This window comes from Xiphias gladius, chromosome 9 (assembly GCF_016859285.1).
Source record: "Xiphias gladius isolate SHS-SW01 ecotype Sanya breed wild chromosome 9, ASM1685928v1, whole genome shotgun sequence".
Classification (NCBI taxonomy): domain Eukaryota; kingdom Metazoa; phylum Chordata; class Actinopteri; order Istiophoriformes; family Xiphiidae; genus Xiphias; species Xiphias gladius.
In genome coordinates, this window is record NC_053408.1 from 16,725,795 (window position 1) to 16,746,804 (window position 21,010).

At 40.7% G+C, this 21,010-nt stretch overlaps 2 protein-coding genes across 2 annotated transcripts; both read right to left on the reverse strand.

Annotated features, from left to right (window-relative positions):
* Positions 1–663: 663 nt before the first annotated feature.
* Positions 664–10,420, reverse strand: cbx7b (chromobox homolog 7b). Its single transcript, XM_040136199.1, has 6 exons — positions 10,143–10,420; positions 8,135–8,178; positions 7,540–7,605; positions 6,509–6,575; positions 5,904–6,261; positions 664–5,158 (listed from the first exon to the last, which is right to left on the reverse strand). The coding sequence occupies exons 1-6, from the start codon at positions 10,209–10,211 to the stop codon at positions 4,956–4,958; spliced, it is 807 nt and encodes a 268-aa protein (XP_039992133.1). The 5' UTR covers positions 10,212–10,420; the 3' UTR covers positions 664–4,955.
* Positions 10,421–13,460: 3,040 nt separating this feature from the next.
* josd1 (Josephin domain containing 1) lies at positions 13,461–19,164 on the reverse strand. The gene is made up of 5 exons (XM_040136167.1): positions 19,031–19,164; positions 17,521–18,484; positions 17,304–17,432; positions 15,296–15,490; positions 13,461–13,881 (listed from the first exon to the last, which is right to left on the reverse strand). The coding sequence occupies exons 2-5, from the start codon at positions 17,883–17,885 to the stop codon at positions 13,782–13,784; spliced, it is 789 nt and encodes a 262-aa protein (XP_039992101.1). The 5' UTR covers positions 17,886–18,484; positions 19,031–19,164; the 3' UTR covers positions 13,461–13,781.
* Between the last annotated feature and the right edge of the window lie 1,846 nt (positions 19,165–21,010).

The window sequence follows — 21,010 nt, forward strand, 5'->3', positions numbered from 1 at the left end:
GTTTTGTTTTTAACAGGTTTCTTGAGAACTCTCAAACATCGATATCAGCATCAGCCTCAAAAATCCAGTATCGGTCAGGCTTTAGTTTAAATATACATGTAAATAAGGGACTGTACAAAAATTATCGGGGTGAGGGAGGACTCATTTCACCATTAGTAACTAAAAGAGGCAAAGTATAAATAATTGAAAGTAGTGTAATCTAATGTAAACCTCATTTGATAATTTTCACAATAGCCCCTAAAAGAATTTGAAATGTCCAGATCAAAGGCAAATGTAACAAAATTATAAATCAACCTATTTTAGAATAAAGTGATACTAAATAAAAGGGCTGACCTTGAATTTTAAATGAATCTTCCAAAAGAAGGCTGACATATAACCCCCCCCCCCACACACACACACACACCCTTTTCAGACCTCCAGGTCAGAACTGTTTTTCAACTGATTGGTTTATTTGGGAATTAGGAGTCACGTTGGCTTTCTGGAGGGGTAATGGTTCCCCAGTTTCACTGCAGATTCCCATGTTTTACCTGTGCTTCAAAAAGTTCACTCACTATTCAAGTGATGGCACTTGCAGACGCCTTGTAAATCTAGGAAAACAAGCCAGCTCAGTTATCGAGAGTAAGCAGGACAATTAAGATCAAATTAATATTAAACATGAGCAACATTTATTTTAGTATTACCATAGAAATATTCTTTACACAATGACACTTTTTAGACTGGAACAGGTAATGTGCAGGTTTACATCACAATAAAGTGCAAGGTTCTTCGCTCGGTGGTGGACGAAAGCAGCACAAGCGACCACATTAGGCAACGTCAAATCCAGGGTGCCTGTTTTGTCATGTCAGTACATTTAGATATGGCATCAGCTCAGTGGTTATCACAAACTGTATAAAAACTATTCAGTCCTCTGCGTGACAAATACACAGGTATCTTTAAAGAATAAATATACATTCAGGTCAATGTAGAAAAATAACGACTAAAAAATACATGTTTCTCCTTACTGCCCCCTCTATCTTCCTCCTTTTTAATGTCTCCTCATATTTGTAGTGTTAATAACATCAGTCGAGGATCGTGCATTCAGACATACAGAAACCAAATAAGCTGGGACAGTGTGTGTGTGTGTGTGTGTGTGTGTGTGTGTGTGTGTGTGTTTGTGTGTAAAGGATCGAGAGAGAGACATTAGCCCTAAAAGCTCAACAGACAAAACAATAACATCATTATGCAACATCAGGCACTTCCATTCCCTGCAGCTTCATTATCGCACAGAGACAGTTTTGGGATCACGAGACGCTGACCCATCATCCTCAGTGTGGGATAAACAACTTATGGACCAATGGGACGCCACTGTGGGAGATTCCACAGACATGACACATCACATCAGCTCCTGTGTCCACTGGGCAGGAAGCCAGCAGGGTCACACCAATATACTCAACCTCAAAATTGGGCTTTTATTTTTTAAATTTGCAATATTAGTCTTCTTCTTAGTGTTTATCCTTGACGATAGTTACATGAAATTAGTCTGTAAAACAGTGGGAAAACTTTCCCCTTTCATTTTTCTAAATATTTTGAATGATTATTTACTTATTATTTAGTGTCCTAACCATTTGATTGCATTAAATCGCATTAATGACCATATTAGTCAGTTTCTCATGTTTTAGCCCAATAACTACTTATTGCATATACTTTATACCACGACTAAACATTTTTCTAAAGCATGTTGCAGGTTTTTAGGTCAATTTCCTACCTTCTAAGCAGCAACATGATTCAGTTTATTTCGGACGGATTTTGCGCAGTTGTCACGAAATTGTAGATTTTCAAGTTTCCATTTATTTCTGATTTAAGTTATTATCCTGGATATTTAATTATTGTATTATTATCAGCGATAGAAATCTATTTGGATTTCTGTCATAATCATCTATTGATATTATCGTACGAGTAATAAACCTGGAGGTGAGACTTTTGTCAACTGCTGTCTCCAAGCTCAAGAATGAAGTTTGAAACTTTAAGTCAGAAAAAACAGAAATTTCACCATCCACAATTCCATGACAACTGAGCAAACTCCATTTGCTGATGAAGACCATGTGATGTGATTGAAAGCTAGACTTGAGATACCTTGAGATATGCCATCTAGCCCAATCAACAATCACTTACTCCTTCTTTTTTAACTTATGTTACATAATCACATGATAATGCAAAGCAAAGAGGGTCTTCTTGGAAAAGCCTCCTTGTCGGTGCATTCTAGTGCCTTTGGGAATTTTCCGATCTCCAAGACTTAAAGCAGACTACCAACTAGACTCATCTCACAACCCCTTGTAAGGGTCGTGGTTGGGAACCACTGACGGTGAGTAAATTTCTCTTGCTGAATTGTTTGACATCTTCTGAATGCAATGCCTTTTAGCGGCCAAGAGGAGTTTTCCAAACGGTGCTTGCTTGCAACTGCATTACTACATGACATTACCACAACTTACTGAATAAATGAAGGCGACTGTTAGCTGCGATGGGTTCTGTATGAAAGCAAGGTTTAAGTCTGCATGTCGATGGTCATCTAACTGAAAACAGTGCTTTACTAAAGGTAACACATGAATAAGACTTCATAGTATATTTAATAAAATAGCTGTCTGTACTGTAAACTATGTGTTATCGGTAATTAAAGGGCCAAACAGTTAACAGAACTAAATGTATTAGTCTGGCTTTTAGTAGAGAGTTGTAGTGTATGGTGATAATCTAGATGAGGTTTTTCCACCTTCAGATCAGAATAGTTATATTTTTGGATAAAGACTCAATCTTTGTGATTTTTTTTTTTTGGGACATGAAATTGATGTAATTGAAAGCTTTTGAATGTTGTCACAAATGATCAGGTACTGGCAACTTCATGATTAAATATCAGAAGTGATATTCGCCTTTATAACTGCCAGTCAAACTCTACAAAGAGGCCCTTATGATGTACAGTGCAATTCCATAATACATCCTGTTATCAGGTCTCGTCTAGTTTTCTACTTTTGGTACAAGACTCAGTCATCACTTGTATGGTGTGTTGTATGTTTTGAGATGGAGAGCTAGGTGGACAGAGAAAACTAAACTGTCTGCCTTTGCATTGATAGAACTGTACTAGGGGAAAAGAGGCATGCAGGCGGATCAAATCATCTCTCAGAGGGTTTTGAAACGCATACAAGACTAAGCCACGTGTTGTAGTGTAGTAACAGTCTGTGTTTACAGGTTACAGGTACAGCAATGCATGTTAGTATGGGACTGACAGCTATGCTCACTGTAGTTTAGAGTATGTACAATATGTTTGAGTCCAGTACTGAATGGTTAGCCTAGTGTGAGAGAAAAACACAAACAGCGGCCATGTTTACATGCACAGAGGACTCCTCCTCTTCTTTTTCTTCTTCTTCTAACATGATTTACTCCCCCAAATGAAAATGTCATAACTCTGTCTGTATTCTATAATCACATTCAGAGCTGCAAAGTACATTGGCTCATATACTGACTTAAGTGCAATTGTAAGGAACTTGTACTTTGTCATTTCCAATTTTGTGCTACTTTTCTGGTTGTTATACTTTTAAATCACTCGATTTATCTGATGACTGCAGTTACTATCTACTTTGCAAAAGATGGTTTTGCGTGAAATGTATAAAAGCCAGCTCATTCTGTTTGCCGAATCTGACATGGCAAACTCTAAGAGCCCATGTCACAAAATTAAAGTATGAGAGGAGATAGGAACATGAAAATGTAATGCATAAGGCCTATGCTGTTAACTGCTTTAAAGGCACCCTGTGGAGTTTTGACCACTAGCAGTGTCGTGGAGCAATGTTTTGATCAGTGGGTATGTGTTTCCTGCATGTGCATGTAAACGCACAAGCGAGCAGGTGTACAACACATGTTCTTGCCAACGGTTTCAAATTATACCACTGATCTACAGGTAGCAATGCACTGGCGAAATCCAGGGAAGAGCCTCGCAAACATGGATGCAAACAATACAGGGTTCAAATTATTTGAAAAACTCAACGCAACGCATCATGTTTTTTGAAAAAGGAAATGAGTTCAGCCTGATTTTTAGGACTTAAGGATACACAAGAGCTTTTTGGTGAGTAACAATGAATGTCAACATAACTGTGTTTGTCTAGGAAAAAAAGCTCTACAGGGTACCTTTAAGGTGGAAAAATAAGACTCATGAAAAAAAAAAAAAGATCATTATATGCTTGTATCATAAGTCCCATTTTCACTTGTTTGACCACGGAAGATTCCAGGGGCTGACACTGACCCAACTCCTGCTAACTGGAACTGATTCCTCAGACCAAGTCTGCACCCCCAAACTCTACTTCAATCTGGCAGCCATATATGGGCCAGAGCGTGCTCACATTTGGTCCTCAGGCGCCGGTGAGTGCATCTCAGCCACAATCAGCCTGGCAACCTGGGTTTCACATTTTGTTCCACAGACAATAAAAAGCCAAAACAGAAGTATTCTTCCATTTTTGAATGTAGTGATATAGTATATTGCGTCTTCACAAGATGCTTCTGTTGGATCTCTGCTCTAAGTAGCTAACTTACTCCTCTCTGTGAAGAAAATGTTTGGTCTAATTAGAGACCACTGTTGGCTGTCCATGTTTCTGCGTTTCCTCGGTCACCAAGAGAAGCCACAAACAGTTATAGGTATCTAATGCCCCTTTAATTCAAGGCAACGCAGTCCCAACGTATCAGAGGTGAACAGCTCGACCTAAATATAACACTAACTGAAGTTCGGCTTATATCCAGGTGACTCTGTGCATGTAAACGTACCACTGACCAGACTGGAAGTAGCTGGCAAGGGGAAGAGCAGAGCAAGAGGTTGAAGAGAGAAATTGAAAACACCGATCTTGGCCCTCAACCACCATTCACACACTGTGATTAAACCAGTGCCTCCAAGTCCTTCCCACACTGCCCACCCTGCCAAACTACTCCCACTTCATCGCATTTCAGACCTCCAGGCCCCAGTCTCTGAAGAAGCCTTTGGCCACTCTCGACTCTCGGAAAGTCACTGTGAGGGAGTTGAGTGTGACGTCTGTGACTGTCACCTCTCCCGGACCAATGATGGGTCTCCAGACGTTGTCAGGCTTCTCCGATGCAGTGACCTCGTCTGGTCCGATGGCGGAGGTCCACCCGTCTGTCCTTTCTTGTCCTGAACGAGCCAGGGACAAGGACAGTGAAAGAAAGGGTAGAGTTGCTTTCAGACAGCGATTCTATCAAGCCTATCACATGTGTATTGTTATTGAGTTAACCTCCTTGCACTGACCTGGGTAGATTATCTCTGTTTTGATAGATCTTATAAACTAACAAAGCTAGATAAGATGCATTTGGCTGCAGGAAAAGAAAGCTCTAAGTTCTTCTGAGGCGATGGGGAGGACAGAAGTGCCCCATCTCTCACTTCCCCTCATTATTTTGAGAGGACTCAGATGTCTTAACTTTAACTTACTGTCAACTCAAAAACTTAAAATCGAAACTGAAATGAACAAGTTTGAATTCTGCGGATATTAAAACGCAGAGTCAAACATCAAGCAAAAAAAAAAAAAAAAAAGTTACATTACAGGACAGACTGTTTGATTGACAGCTGTCAGTGGGTGGGCCTTACAGTGCAAAGGTACACTGATGCATTTGTAGTAGAGACTCTACAGCCACTGTTGCCTTACATTTACATACACAGAGGGACTTCAAATGGTCTTTCATGAGTCTATATTTTGATCCCTGAATGATTTTATGTGTATTCAGCTCAGGATGGAGCAAGTTTAATGTTTTTGGTCGCATGCCCAGTGATAAAATTGTGTGTGTGCGCGTGTGTGTGTGTGCCTAGGAGGTTCACAAACAGTCAAATTAACTGGGTCATGATGGTGATTAGAGTCCACTGGTTGACCGACTGACACACTTACCATTAAGAATGCCTCTGTTCTTCTCTGCTGTTTCCTTCTGAGCCACCTCTGGGTCTTCCTCTTCCCTATCCTCCTCATCTTCTACGTTGTCCTCCTCCTCCTCCTCTTCTTCCTCTCCCAGGCCTTCCCAGTCCTCTTGCGTTGGACTCGGAGGGTTTGAGTCAAGGCACCTGAACTGTGACCTCCTGTGTTTGTTTTTGTGATGTGCCAGCGGTGGTCGCGGGTCCTCCCTGCAGACACTGTACGGCGCATCCTCGTCCTCGGGGACCAGCGAGCGCGTCAGGGAGAGACGGAGGCGCGGCGGCGTCTTCTCTGGAGTCTTGTGAGCGCTGCGAAGATCCATGGTGTAGACAGTATTCTTAATCAAGATCAGAAAGAAGACAATATATAAGAGTCATCATTTAAATAATTGGGAGGAAACAGAAAACTGGTCAGAGAGAAGAGTGGCAAGGCGGTGGGGTTAACGAAGGCAAACTGAAGTAGAACGTCTGTGAGGACCGGACTTGAAAGAGAACTGTACACTCAAGTATGAACCACTGTGAAGATGTGTCAATATGAAAAAACTGTTTCTCTTCAAATGTTTTTAACTGAACTTCAAACTTTACCTCCAGAAGGAGTCTTTTGGCTTTGGATCCTTTCCTCCGGTGACCTACGGCTCTGTCTCGCTGCTCTCTAGAACAACCAAGCACATTATTAACAACATCAAAAGGTCTTGTGGACGTGTATTCACTGACTATTTAAAGTTTTTTAATTTCAAGCTTGTTTGGAACTTAACATGTAACAACATGTATCTTGTGTCTAAGTGTGTTTTCATTGGATTATTTTTTTTACATTGTGGAGCATTTAGCAGCTGAAGAGTTATGTGTTTCCCTCAGGAGTTGGTGGAAACCGAAAACAGAATTAGAAGAATTGCATTGATCAGGCAGACAGAAACACGACTCTGAATGAGTGCTAATGGTGTCATGTCTGTTCATGTCCGTAAATATGCAACTGTTTGCTAAAAAGTTTGCACATCAACTTAAAAGGGGTTAAGTTAATGCTAATGTTCATAGCTTGTTTTCGCTGCTCCCAAGTGGCCTAAAACCCCCCAAAACACAGTTAGCGCAGGTTTATAATCGGTTTTCCTCGCCAAAATTCAGACTGCAGTGCATGTCAAATCACACCTAACGTCACTTTTTACTAGTCCACCAGAATACTGAGAACTTTTACTTGTTTGTTTTGCACGAACATCCACAGGGACACTTTCTGTTTACATACTGTAGATCCATTGTGAATTATATAAGTCCTGCACTCTACAACACTGTACTCTGCTCTAGTGCACTTAAAATGTCTATCTTATCACATTTGGAGATGATTTGCGAGATCGTTCCTGCACATCTGGTGCATTTAGATGTGGATTTTATATGTTTTTTTTCATATCCAATTACAATCCAACAACAGAGGACACATGCTAACGCCAGCTGGAGAGAGATCTTGGATCTGGGTCCTGGTCTGCTGAGTCATGATCACTTAATGATTAATATAATGTAAGAAGAAAACTGATTTATTCCTGCTCCATTGTGTCAAACCTTCTGGGCTAGTGGACTCAGGCAATGCTTTTTATCATGCACATATTACATGTTGAGTGGAACCTTACTTCTCTTCGTAGGCCTGCACCAAGCGCTGGTCCAGAATATGTTCCTCAGGTTCCCATGTACTGTATCTGCAAGACATAAAAAACAGTATATACAAGCCTCTTTTTTTCTACTTGCTTCTTTTATTCATTCCTTATTACATTCAGTTAGGTATTTATATAGGTCTGTCTGTCTATTAATGCTGTGTTGTTTAACAGTTACCATTATCATACTGAAAACATTTACTGTTACATGTTGTCTGAAAACAATGGCTCCATCGTCTTTGGTTCCACTCAAACAGTAACTATGTGTTGAGCAAAGAGTCAGAATGCATGATATCATCTACAGAAAGTCAACCAGTCATTAATTTTTTAATTACAAAATGTCAAGATTTTTTGGGGGATTTTCAAAACATATTGTGAAATCATAAAAATAAAGGTTCATACTTTTTAAAACCTTCCAGAACTCCAGTCCAGCAAATTATCTCATCACTCTATCTCATCCAACACTATTCTCTGCATACGTATAAAATCTACTGTACGTGTCAGTGAGAATATGATGCCCCTTTTTAAGTTTCATATCATCCATTCATCTCCCCAACTAAGTTTACATACTTACTTTGGAGGCCATCCTTTCCACTTCAACAGATACTCCACATTCCCCTGCGGAGACATAAAGTTTAAGAGCAGCATTAGCCATTGTTTCAATCAAATCATTGAGTATACTAAGGCTCGTCCCACACACATTAGAATTAAACCATTTAAACCAATTTAATGTGGTATGTCACCTGATGTCTGAGATGTTACATGTCTGTTTTGATAAAGCTTTAAAGAATGAGTCCCTTTGCACTTTGTTCCACAGTAAAAGGTTTATGCTGATACTGGAGGTGCTACAATCACGTCACAACCGTAAGATTAAATGTGATATCTCTCACACCACAGGTTAGATTTTATTCAGTTTAGGAAGTTAAAGTCTAAAGGTCAAACTCTAACATCCCAAAGTGGTTGCAACACTGAGTCTGAAAGCCCGAAACTGTTGCAACAGTGATTTAGATTTCATCAAAACTTTCAGAGGTGAAGCATCATCTTGTTAATGACTGACCCAAGGGGCGCCTGCATCATTCTTGGGAGATGACATGTTTGCCTGTTTCCTGCTTAGTCTTAATTACAGCTCTCACCTCCACAAAGGGTTTCCATCAAGCTTTCAAGTGTTTTTTCTTTTTTTTTTTTTGGCCAGGTAGCATACAGTCAAGCGTAAGGACAAATCAGAAGATTTAAGAGCATCGTTCCCCCACTTAATGCCTTTATTCCACCATATTCTTGATGCTGAATTGAGTTTATGTGTAGGAAGATGTTGTCACACCACCAGACAATGTCTATAATTAATACATCATGTAAAATGTACTGTATGTTTTCCAGATACCAGGCAAGCCTCTCGGAGTTAGTCATCCTCTGTGACATCATCCAATAATAACTTCCAAGCTCTCAAAGGTATTCTCAGCGGGTGAGGTCACCACTTTTCCCATCTTCATTTTACTAGCCCAGTTCCCCCCTATATACAGTAAACAGTGCATGCATGGAGATATATACTGAGTGAGACCTACAGCCTAAATGGTGCATGTGAGTATCATGCACTCACAGGGGATAGTCACTGGCCTTTTAGATATTAGCAATGCATATTATGGCATCACTGGAGGGATCGGTTCAACTCAAGATGCCTCTGTGTCCTATGAGACCATCCTCCAGTTTCCCTCCTGTAACAGTAGCATCAGGTTGTCACCCAGTATTTTACATATAGGTGACATTTTAACAGTTGATAGTAAGACGAGTAGACATGTGCTTGAGTTGTGGATGGGCAAAGTAGTCCACTGAGCACTACGTGTGGTTTTTTTCATCAACTCATGTGTATTCTTTATCTACTGCACGTTCACTTTGAGCCTCACATCAAATCAGTCATGTTCAGCAAGTCTACATTGAAAACACTGATAAAGTATGAATTCGAATGAGGCCCCGAGAAGCCCCAAGGGATTGGAAGGGGGTCACTTTTGGCTCTAGCAAATGTCGATGAGAATTTCAGACTAAAGCGACCAAGGCGTCGTGTCTGCCTGCACATGTCAACGCTTCGTTAAATGTTTGATTGCTCAGAGAAGGTGTCAGTCACAGCAGCAGGAGCAGCGGCGGTGGGGCTATTAGTAAACAGAGGAGTTTCAGAGGGCCCTCCCGCGTTCTGGGGCGCCATCATTTCTAGCTGCGCACCTGCATCTGTCAACACCGAAAACCCGAAACCCAATTAGCCGTGAAACAGGCCCCCCCCCCCCAAAAAAAACCCGAAGGTGGTCGGTTGACAACGTGTCCTCCGCCGGCCCGTTCGGCCCCGACACCTGACATGTCGAGCTGTAGTGCGCTGACAACACGCTCACGTTACATTAAAGGGACATCCTCCTTCGACCCGCCCCCTTGATACAGCCTACAATTAGATAACCAGATTAGTCGCGCAATTCCGTTCATTTAATCTCTCAAGCTTTCCCTGGCAGCCAAAGTAGCCTCCTCTCCTGCCGAACACGTCCCTCTTTCAAACGCCGACAACGTCCCGCAGATACACGTAGTGAAAAATATTAACCCGTTACCTTTCTAACTCTTTTCTTGACGATTGATTCCACAGCGAACACTTGCTCCCCGATCGCTGACAGCTCCATCTCTCTGTGCACGCCGCCGTCCGCTGGGCTTTCAACTAACGTCCTTCCCCTCTACAAACTGAGCTAACGTTAGGCGGCTATGACAGCTTTCCCTCGGTTTCGTCGTCCCCTTCCCGTTTCTCCCTCAGCCGCCTTGTTTTCCTGGCCCATTTATCCGGAGCGAATTCCTTGCGCTGGCTTTTCTCTGTGCGTCCAGTGACTTTACAAAATGTGCGACACATCTGCAAACGGGTTTTGTGCGCGCCCGTCTCCGAGAGCGCGCTCCCCGACGATGAGTCGGCGCGCGCCACCAGCTGCCTCATCCCCCCACCCACCCCCATCACTGATTCAGTGTATGGATGGACAACAAAAGCGCTCACCCCCTTCTCTCAAGGACAAACCGAAACGTCGTAAACATATTCTGTGAGTTAAAGCCTGGCATTCAGAATCTCACTGAGGAAAAAAGTGGAAAGTATCACGGGCAAATGTACTTCAAAGTACTAAAAGAAAGTACTCCTTATGCGGAAAATGCACCTGGGAGTGACATATTATTGAATGTGACACGGTTAAATTGGTGATACTGATGTGTAAATGAAAAAGTAGCATTTTATTCTAACTGCTTTATATACAGTTTGATACCTTGAGTCCAGTGGTTTCCAACCTGGGGCACAAGATAAATCTGAGGGGTCAGAAGATGATTGATGGGGTAGGAAAGAAGAAAAAACAAAGTTCTGCTTCACAAATTGGTATTCTTTTTTTTTTGTTTTACTTTTCCCCTACACTTTGCTTTTTTTTTTTTTTTTGCGACAAGGTGTCCCAACCAGACATTGCGTGCTTGTAAGGGTTCACCAGCCAAAAAGGTTGGAAACCGCTGGTTTAATCCTTAACTATGCTACCTAAGATAACTACTAACTGCAGCTGTCAAATAAGTGAAGTCAAGTTAAAACTGCCACATTTCCTTCTGAAACTTAGGGAAATTGGGACAGAAGTATGAAGTAGCATGAAATTTAAAAAAAAAAAAACTTAAATCATGTACAAGTACAGTACTTGAGTAAATTTACTTAGTTACTTTCCACTGCTGACCAAAACATCCAAACCAGGCTGAGAAGAAGCACATTCACTTTTATAAGTCAACAATGATCTTTTCAGAGCAAATAATGACCCATTTAATACACCCACACTGTAGCTTATACATAAAGTGCTGTTATAAGCATTTATTTCTATGCAAAAAATAAAAAAAATACAAACAAACAAAATAAACCAAAAAAAAAAAATACAGTGACAATCAGAATCCTTAAGTAGGAAGAGTTGAATTGATTGTTTTTTGTTTTTTTTTTAAAAAGTGTGTGATATGATTGGGTCCAAAAATCTCAGCAAAATAGTGACAGACTCTAATGTTTCACTGGAGGTTCACTTGGATATAATATATGACAGGGCAGGAACTGAAAAGCTTAATTCCAAAATAAAATATGCACCACTGAAAATCATTTGATATTATCATTATAAAATCATACTATTTCAAACAATTGTAAATAACACAAAGTCCTTGGGTGCAAAAGTGAAAACGTCATTACAGATTCATTAATCTGAATATTGGTTGAGCATTAGATGTTTCTCATCCATATTTACGATAAACTGCTGCTTTGGAACAAATCTCCTGAAACGGCATCAAACTGCACAGCCCCTCTTAATCTGTCAGAGCAACACATATATTTTTTTAATGTAAACAAATTAAGGCCAATATTGTTATTAACAGACAATACTTGTACAGTATAAACAGGTTCTCTTAAACTGACAGATCTGAAAGCTACAACAGCAGACTCTTTCATAAGGCCCATTTCACAATAATCAACCACAACACACATCTGGCTGGCTCATTAGCTGGCCTGTCAACTTTAACTTTTCTTTTCTGTATTATTCACTACCCAGGTACACTGCACTCCATCCACTGTTTCACAAACTGACAATTTACCTTACACAAACAACCATCAAAACCGCTCCTAAGGCTGAAACCGGAAACATTATAGACCACTGTATAAGACTTGGTGGGACAATCTGGACATCCTCTCAGAGCTGTGTTTGGCAGGTTTGACAAGAGATGTATAAGAAGAGCAGGAGGAGGAGCCCTGCATCAGCTGACCTCCCGTGCTACAGAGGGTGGCTGTGGTGGAGATCCTTTGGACCACTGTGGAGCCAAAAGAAGAAGAGGAGGAAGAAAAGAGAAGAATGAAGTTCCACCACGGGTGGTGTGTCCTTGTGTTGCCAGCTGTCTGTGGTGAGACATTTTACCACTGTGCAAGAAATTACTGTGGCCATAATTAAACAAGAGCAGGTGATATGGACAAATAATAAATAACATTTCTTTACACTGATTTGACATTTTTTCTGAAACCGTAAGTTCACTTGCTCAATTGTTCTGGAACTGTAAAATAGGGCTGCAACCAACGGTTACTTTCCCAAATAAATTTTCAGTCAAAAAAATGTCAGAAAATCGTGAAAATTACTTTGTCTAACTTACTGTCCAGAACCAAAATATGTTAAGTTTACTGCTGTAAGATTGATGCAGGCCAACTTCTGTCATTTTACATTTTGGGAAAGTTTAATTTTATCAGTAATTTACACTGCAGGTTTCTTTATCACCCCAACTTGATGATTATTATGTCATGACACAGTATAATTCTACTAAAGGACGATAATTGTTGGTATTGCAATATTTCTTTGATGACTAGCAGACTTCATTACTTTATAAAAAACATTTGAACATGAAAATTAAAAAAAAAGGAAGGAATGGAAGGAAACTGAGGCAAATATCCACTAGAGGGAGTGATTGGCCTAGGTGTTGCATTGCTTTGTTGCCATATAAAACTGTTTTGTCAGCACAGCCTCTGCACAGTGTAGGCTCAGTCTGTATCAGAAATGTTTGGAAAGTGGATGAAATACAAAGTTGGCAATGTGATAAAGCACTGATTTTGACCTGTGATATGAAAAAGGGAGAGGAAATGAGGAGTGATATGGAGTCACTCTGAGGCAAGGAAGGACACGCTTTGGTGAAAGTGAAGGACGGAGGATATGGACAGAGAGAGATTCATGACAAAGGGAGAGACAGAAACACAAAGACACATCAGTGAACATCATGACTACAGCAGGGAGGATCACTGACGGAGACGGCAGATAAACACAGCATTTTTCATAGTCTGAACTCTCATGACTTTGGAAACTTGAACAGTAAAAAGGAAAAAAGGAAAAAAAAAAATCAACAGATCAAAATTGACATTGAAAAATAGTCAATATATATAAAAACACAAGAATAACAGAAACAGAATAACTTTTCATAAGTCTTAACTGTGTTATGAGTAAAGGACTATGACTTCTTTGATTCTCCCTGTAAAGTGTTTGCTTCTTTCATTGCTTTGCCTCTTATCAGATAAGAGTCCTGCAATGGCTGTGTAAACAAAACCCAAAAAGGGGGGAAAAAATACATCTGTAAGTGTGCATCCATATGTTTGGCTTTGCACAACTCTACTTCCTCTCCCGTTCATTCTGTGATTGGCCCATCGGCCCAATTGGAGCTGTGACTGGCCTTTTAAACCCTTAGCCATCAGACCGCCATGTTTGGTGTGCCTCCACTTCCTCTGAGACGACCAATAGGAGTTCACAGTTCTTCCCTCGCAGCTGCTGGCGGAGAAACTTCCTAGTTTGTGGTAAAATGAAAATCAAACAGAAAAGCCACAGTTAGGATACTGGAAGAAAAACTATGTGAATTAGGAAGCTAAACAAGACAATACAAAGGGTCAAAATCTAACATGGGCAGACCTTTAAAGCTGCATTAATTGATTTTTTTGGCCACTTGGGGAAAGTGAAACAAGCTGTAAACACAACTCTGACATATTGTCCCCTTATGAATGTGGTGATAACCTGTTAGCAAACAATAGCCAAATTTAATATGCAGTGGCTAGGTAGCAACATTAGCATTCATTTGGACTTGTGTGTTTCTGTCTGTTTTGGTTTCCACCAAGTCCTGAGGGAAATATCCAGCTCTTTAGCTGCTAAATGCTCCACGATGTTCATCAGCTAATTACTAACTTTTTATGTCTGCTATTTCATGTTGGCCACGTAGCATACAGTCATTAGTTAGTAGAGCTTTTTGCTAAAAAAAAACCAAACAAAAACCAAACAAACAAACCAAAAAAAAAAAAAAAAAAAAAAAAAAAGCTGCCTGCTGCATCTGGAAACCAGGTTGATGAAATGATGAGTTTGCAGGCCCAAAAACCAAAACCATGGGCTAAAAGACACTAAAAATCTCTGTATAGTTGAGATGGACTGCAGACTGATAACTCTCTGTGGTTCCAACACAATGAGCCAGCCCTTTCACACACAGAATTTGTTGATATGAAAATATCAGTGAAAATATAGTGCAACCTCTAAAGCAATAAATCTTTAATGGGAAACAACCATACTTGTTAAAAAATTGAAACCAAGACATTAAAAGAATCTACGCCTCTCTGCTGGATTGCGTACTATATTGTTTCATGCTAACTATACTATAAATTGTCCTTTTTGTCCTTGTTCCAAGGCCTAAACTGAGCAGTGTTGACCTTCACGGTGGACCAACAGACATTTTTAAGGATGCACTACGTTTAGTTCTGCATAATGGAGCATTCCCAGTCATTTTAGTTTCGTTTCCCTTAAATGTTCATATTCTGACTTTTTATCTAACAGACTAAAGCCACAATACTATCTGAACTGCTTTCCTATTCCATGTCACCAGAACTTTGACATTTTGCACTGCCATACTATTAAACACTTCCTACAGCTGCTTCACAGTAAAAAGAAACCTTTCAGCAGTGAACGGATTCAATGCTTCTGCTTTGAGAAAGCTACAGGAGCAGAGTCACAGAGGTTTGTAACAGACTGAACAGTTGGAAATGAATCAAATTGTTAAATGGACAGACCAACATGGCCATCAACAAACCTAGTGTATTTCTTGGATACATCCTCTACATGGATGCATCTATGGCCTAATTATTCTAAGCTTTATGAAAACAAAAGAGTAAAACAATTATGATCATAGCGGTCATAGGGAGCACACATCCCATCAGTCTCACCTGAGCTCATCCGGATTGCCAATGGGTTGAGGGCTACGCAGCTTGGAGTCCAGGTTGTAGTAGACTCCTCCCACCTCTCTGACTCCTATCCAGTGCTGGCGTTTGAGCGGCAGCCGGAGTGGCCCCCAGCGCAGGTTGGATGGCACGTTCAGAATGAAGCCTGTCACGTTGGACAGCTCAATGCTACCAACATCCCTGGAGGAAGAACGGCAACATTTACTTTTTGTAAACTTCCCTTTTGTATTGCTAGAGGGAGATGTAGTATCAGCAGAAAGTTAAGGTGTGTTTTTATGTTTCAGAAAACATTATGCAGAGATGGGCGTATCATATTGCAATTATAGTAGTAAACTCGTAGTAAACTGCATCATCCTTACATTACTGTTGGCCATTTTCTCTACCACACTATTTGTTTAAGATTAATTATGTAAACTACGGCCAGCCTTTCATTTCTGTATGACATGAACATAAACTTAAACCGGAAAACCAGCTTGATATAGTTCTCATAAGGGGTAGGATCAGGGTCACTCTGTGTATGATACATTGCCCACAATAACAATCACATTGGAGGCAGTTCTGCAATTTACAATATATTGCAAGAAATTGTCTAGAGTAGAGTATCAAAATATTCTAGTAGCTAGAAACGAAAACAAACCTAAGTGGCAAAATTATTTCCAAGAAGCAGGAATCGGTAGTACATTGTATGTATTTACTCCATTTACTTCCATCCATCAAAAGTCAAACAGCCATTAAGGGGCGAAAGGCTGAACTTTCAGTAATAAAGTTTCACTATCCAAATGTCTGCTGTAAGACTGACACACCTATGCTGGAGCATCACACATAATCTAACAATACTGTTCCCAGTTCATGGATAATAGAACAAAGGATACCATATCATGATATGCTGTTCTGTCACTTATTTGTCCTGGCCTTAATTGTGTGGTACTTCAGCTGTGATTATAAACATTAAGCATATTCTTCCTTTTCAATATGTTCAAGGAAGCTTTTCCAATCTTTAATTTGAGAGCTGCTACTGGAAATTCAAACTGCAAAACAGGATCACATAAATTTTGTATTTTGTTGAATTACCAAGGTTGCTCTGCATAAGCTGATTGTAAAATCTTGTCCGTCAGAGTTTCCTGCACTTTAAATGCACCAAATAGGAGAGTTATAAAAACAGTCTCAGGTCGCAGCTACATTACATAACAAACATAACTTTGACCAAAAAAATGTACCTCTGCAGGAAATCTACAGTATGCTGCATAGAAATGGCTTAATGTTTGTACTAGTAAGGCCAAAGTGGTAATCTTTAACTTGTGGGGTTCTTTTGTCTCAGTCTTGGGTTGGAATCTTAAAGCATATCACTACTGAATACTTACAACAGCAAACATGTTTGAATTACCCCTGTGTTGTATCAATCGGCAGCAAAGAGTAGCATTGTTGTTTTTGTCACTAGATTAAGGGTAGCTATGATTTTGTTCCTGTGATGATCAAGTCAGTGAAACAGAAATATGGCTTTTCTGATAACATTAATGTTACATTGATGATAAAATCAAGTCTATGGCTTCTGTTGGTATCAATAGTCATGAAAGACTGATAATGAGGGAAGCAGGAATGCTGATAGGACTGTCTCTTAGACTTTGTCAACTAATGGAACTATTCGAAGAGCTCATTTGAGACCCTTCTGATTAGGGTCTTTACAACATTTACCTTATATTTACATTCTAGGACTTAAGTGGATCCTCCTATATTGCAGATGCCATAGCTAATAATAGTTGTTTAATTTTTTTCCCCACCACCATGCATATTCATAAAAGAAAAAAAAATTTCTAGGACAAAGTGTTTTTCTTTTGGTTTAGGCTCTGCCTGACCCTCATACCGACCATTTAGGGAAACCACTGGTAGTGCAGTCGACAGATATACTACAGCTACACCATAAGCAATTAGTCATAAAACTCCACCTTGACTTAAGACATGAGAAAAAGCTGGTTTCATTACCAGCTTTACATACCTTCTTTTATCCCACCAAACTGCCTCAAACCCTCGGGTCTGCAGGGCTGCCATAATGACATTTACATCATAGTTCCCATTTCCCAGCATGCTCTTCTTATGAGGCGTCACCAGAGTGCTAGGAGAAAGCCTGCAACAAATTGACAAAGGGAATTATCCACAACATTTTATTTGAACATGTTAAATATTGGTATATGTATCTTGGTATACCAGCTCACCTCTGGTATATCTCCTGCAAGGTATCCCGACTGAAGGCTGTCCCGTCCTGGAAGACGTTATTGAGTGCGTGCAGGGCACACAGCTCCCTCCGCTGCTTCTCATGATAAATCGCTGGAGGTGTCAGAGAGGACTGGGGAGGTGCTGGAGGGGTGAGGGAGGAAGAGGAAGATGAGAGATCCTGTGCCTGCTGAGAGTCCCTGGGATCCCTGCACCTCCTCTCCTCCACTCCCACCACCACCTCCCCTCCTCCTCCTCCACCACCACCTTTCTGCTTGCTGACCTTCCAGGGCATGCAGCCCAGCTCCTGCAGGCCGCCTCGCCCCTTCCCCTTCCACTCACCGGCTGGATAGGGAGCGCTTCCCATCCCTGGACGTTCGCCACCACCGCCACTGCCACCACCACCTCCTCCAGCTCCACCACTACCTCCACAACTACTACCTTCAGGACGCTACATCGGCATCATGACAACAATTGCCATAGCAACCTCTCAGCCGCTTGGAAGAGAGGAGCTTGTGTGTCTCTGTGTATGGTTAAGAGGGAGGTGGGGGTTGAAAGGTAAATGAGATCTGTGGCTGTTTAACACAGCAGCACCTGCTCTCTCTAAAGGATAGATGTGAAGAAAGGTCACCAGGAGGGAGGGCATAAAAACTGGGACTCAAGATGGGATTGCCAGTGGAAAAAGAAAAAAAAAATTGCAAAGATACTCCAGATGCTCCCAAATGAAAATTACTCCTCCAACAACACCACCACAATGGTGTCGTCAATCAAATAGCCATTAGCTGTTCTCTGAGAGTTTCCACTTCCTCCATCCTCACTGTGTTTGTGTGTGTTGACAGCTCTTTCCATCCAGTCACTCAGCCTATATCTTTGCAGTTGTTTCCATCACCGGACTGCTGACCACTTTCACTGGAAGAGATGCAACAGGAGTTTGATGGTGAGCAGAGAAAGATGCCCGATAACCACCTGAAAGAAAGAGAGAAAAAAGCTGTATTTTCATTATCTACTTTTGTTGTTCATTTATGATTCAGCCACATAAACAAGTCAGCAGAGCCCAAAGTGACATCTTTAAACTGCTTACTTAAACTGAACAGCAGCCAAACACCTTTAACAACACGTGTTGTTGTTGATGGCGACAGAGAGCTGAGATAACTTTATAAAATGCTACAATCTGCTCCTGGTCAGCAGACACCAAAATGAGAAGAAGGTAAACATTTCCAGCAGCTTGGATTTGATAGAGGAAGCAGGCTGTTCAGTAAGCTAGCAAAATATGACAACAGCCCCGTACAGAACAGGACACACACACATTAGAGAGCTTAAAAGCCATTGAGAAGGAATAGCCGCTGCTATACTCTAAAACCATACGTGTATAGATGCCATTAATCCATGATAGTAACAGATATCTGGCGTTAGTCCTCTGGCTGCTCTACGTGACTCCCGTATCTACAGCAAACACAACCACAACGGCTCCTTTACGCCTTATAACTTCGTTTTGTCTCCCCGACCACTTACCTGGCCGTTTCCTGCCGGGGGTAATACAGTTGGACTCTCATAAACCGTTCTTAAAACTAAAACAACTCTCTCCTCTTTTCCGAAAGGCTGTTCAGTCCTTTGTCTTTGCCACTTTTTTCCTGGTGTAGCTTTCTCTCTCTCTCTCTCTCTCTCTCTCTCTCTCTCGCTTTCTCGCTGTCTGTCTCTCTCTCCGTCCGTGCAGACGCGAACATGCGCAGTAGCGTCTGCCTGGCTCCATATTGCTGTCACCGCCTGCGTCAATAGGCAGGGGAGCAGTTCCTCCCCTGAGACTGCTGAAGCCTACGTTTTCCACTTTGTTCTCACCTGCAATGGGTTACATTTAAATTAATAAATAAATAAAAGAGCAGTGAGGTACTTAGGTTGGATGATTTTTAGGCCAGGTGGTAGGTATTAACATGACAATAACGAGTTTGCTTTTCTGAGTGCTTACGCCTATAACCAGTATTTTCTCTATTAACGATAGATCATGTATGTCTGATGGTAGTGACAAACCACAGATAATTATAACCCAACTGCAGTTCTCATCAGCTCTGTTTAGCGATTTAGTGTCTTTCAGCTCATTGTTTTAAAGTTTTGATTCAATCTAACCACTCCCATTAGTGTTTTTAGATGTAGCAGGCAGCTGTTTAAAGCAAAAAAAACTTAAAAATGTCCACTTTCATTAGGCCTACCACCAAACAGCAGAAAAAGTTAGCGACTAGCTAAAATCAGTGGACCATTTAGCAGCCAGGGAACCAAATTTTTCCCTCAGGAACCGTTAGACAACAAAAGGGCAGTGAATTTTCGATCTATATTTGTCTGGAGGCCAGAAACATGACTTCAAACGAATGCTGATGTTGCTTCATGTTTCCTGGATGTGTGAATAGGCCAACATGTTTGCGATCACGTTTGCTATACCAACTTTAAGGTAACGATATGTCAACGTTGTATTTACAGTTTGTTTCCATTACACCCCACTGACCAGAAATTGATGCAGCTTTAAAAACGGGTATATACTGTAGGTATCAGTATGACAACAATCTGATTAAATGAACCACAAACAACAAGATGCACTGTCAGTAATTGTCCAAAAATTATATACGCTTGCAAATGCCACAATGTAGCCAACATTTTCCTATATGACATTGGTAGTACTGACTTACTAACTGGCCAGGAGAGGCAACTATCATGGGGCCCAAAACCCATGGGTCCCCACAAGTTTCAGGTTCCCCAAGTGAGTTAATCTGTGACAATCTACCAGTATGAATCACATCTTTAAAGTTATAATCCTTAGGGTTTTCATCACATTGAACCCCATTGGTGATAGTATTTATAGTTGCCATTTCTTTATCTATAGCCATTCAATGTATTTGCAAAGCTTTAGTTGTGTCTTTATGCATTGGTTTTCATTGTGGCTTGTGGAATCAACACATTCTCATGCAGAATTCAAATTTCATACTATGCACAATGGATTCACATGCTGGATGTGATGTGGGACACTAAAGCTGCTACCAGGGCATACTTAACATGATGATGACATTATTGATGGTCTTCTTTAATCTCCATTATTGAAGCTATGAGACACAATGAATCGTCTCTGCCTATGCTTTGTTTGGCTATTATAACAACATTATGACAGTAGCTCGAAATGTCAAAACACACTTGCAATTACAATAAGTAGCCACAGATGCTGTTAGTTAAACCAGGACTGTAACTTTAAAGCTGTATTTATCAATTTTTGACCACTTGGGGCACAACAAAAACAGCCCTGAGCTTAACAAGTTGTTATGGCCAAAATATTAACTAAGAATACATATCCAGCAGATGCAAAGAAACATTATCATCCATTCAATGTGGTGTTTCGGGTATCTGACAGATATGATTCACTGTATTTTTAGATCTACTTTGGTCGATGAGCTCCTGACAAAACTGTTCGAGCATAAAATCTAAAAGACCTAAAACTGGCTTGATGTTACTATG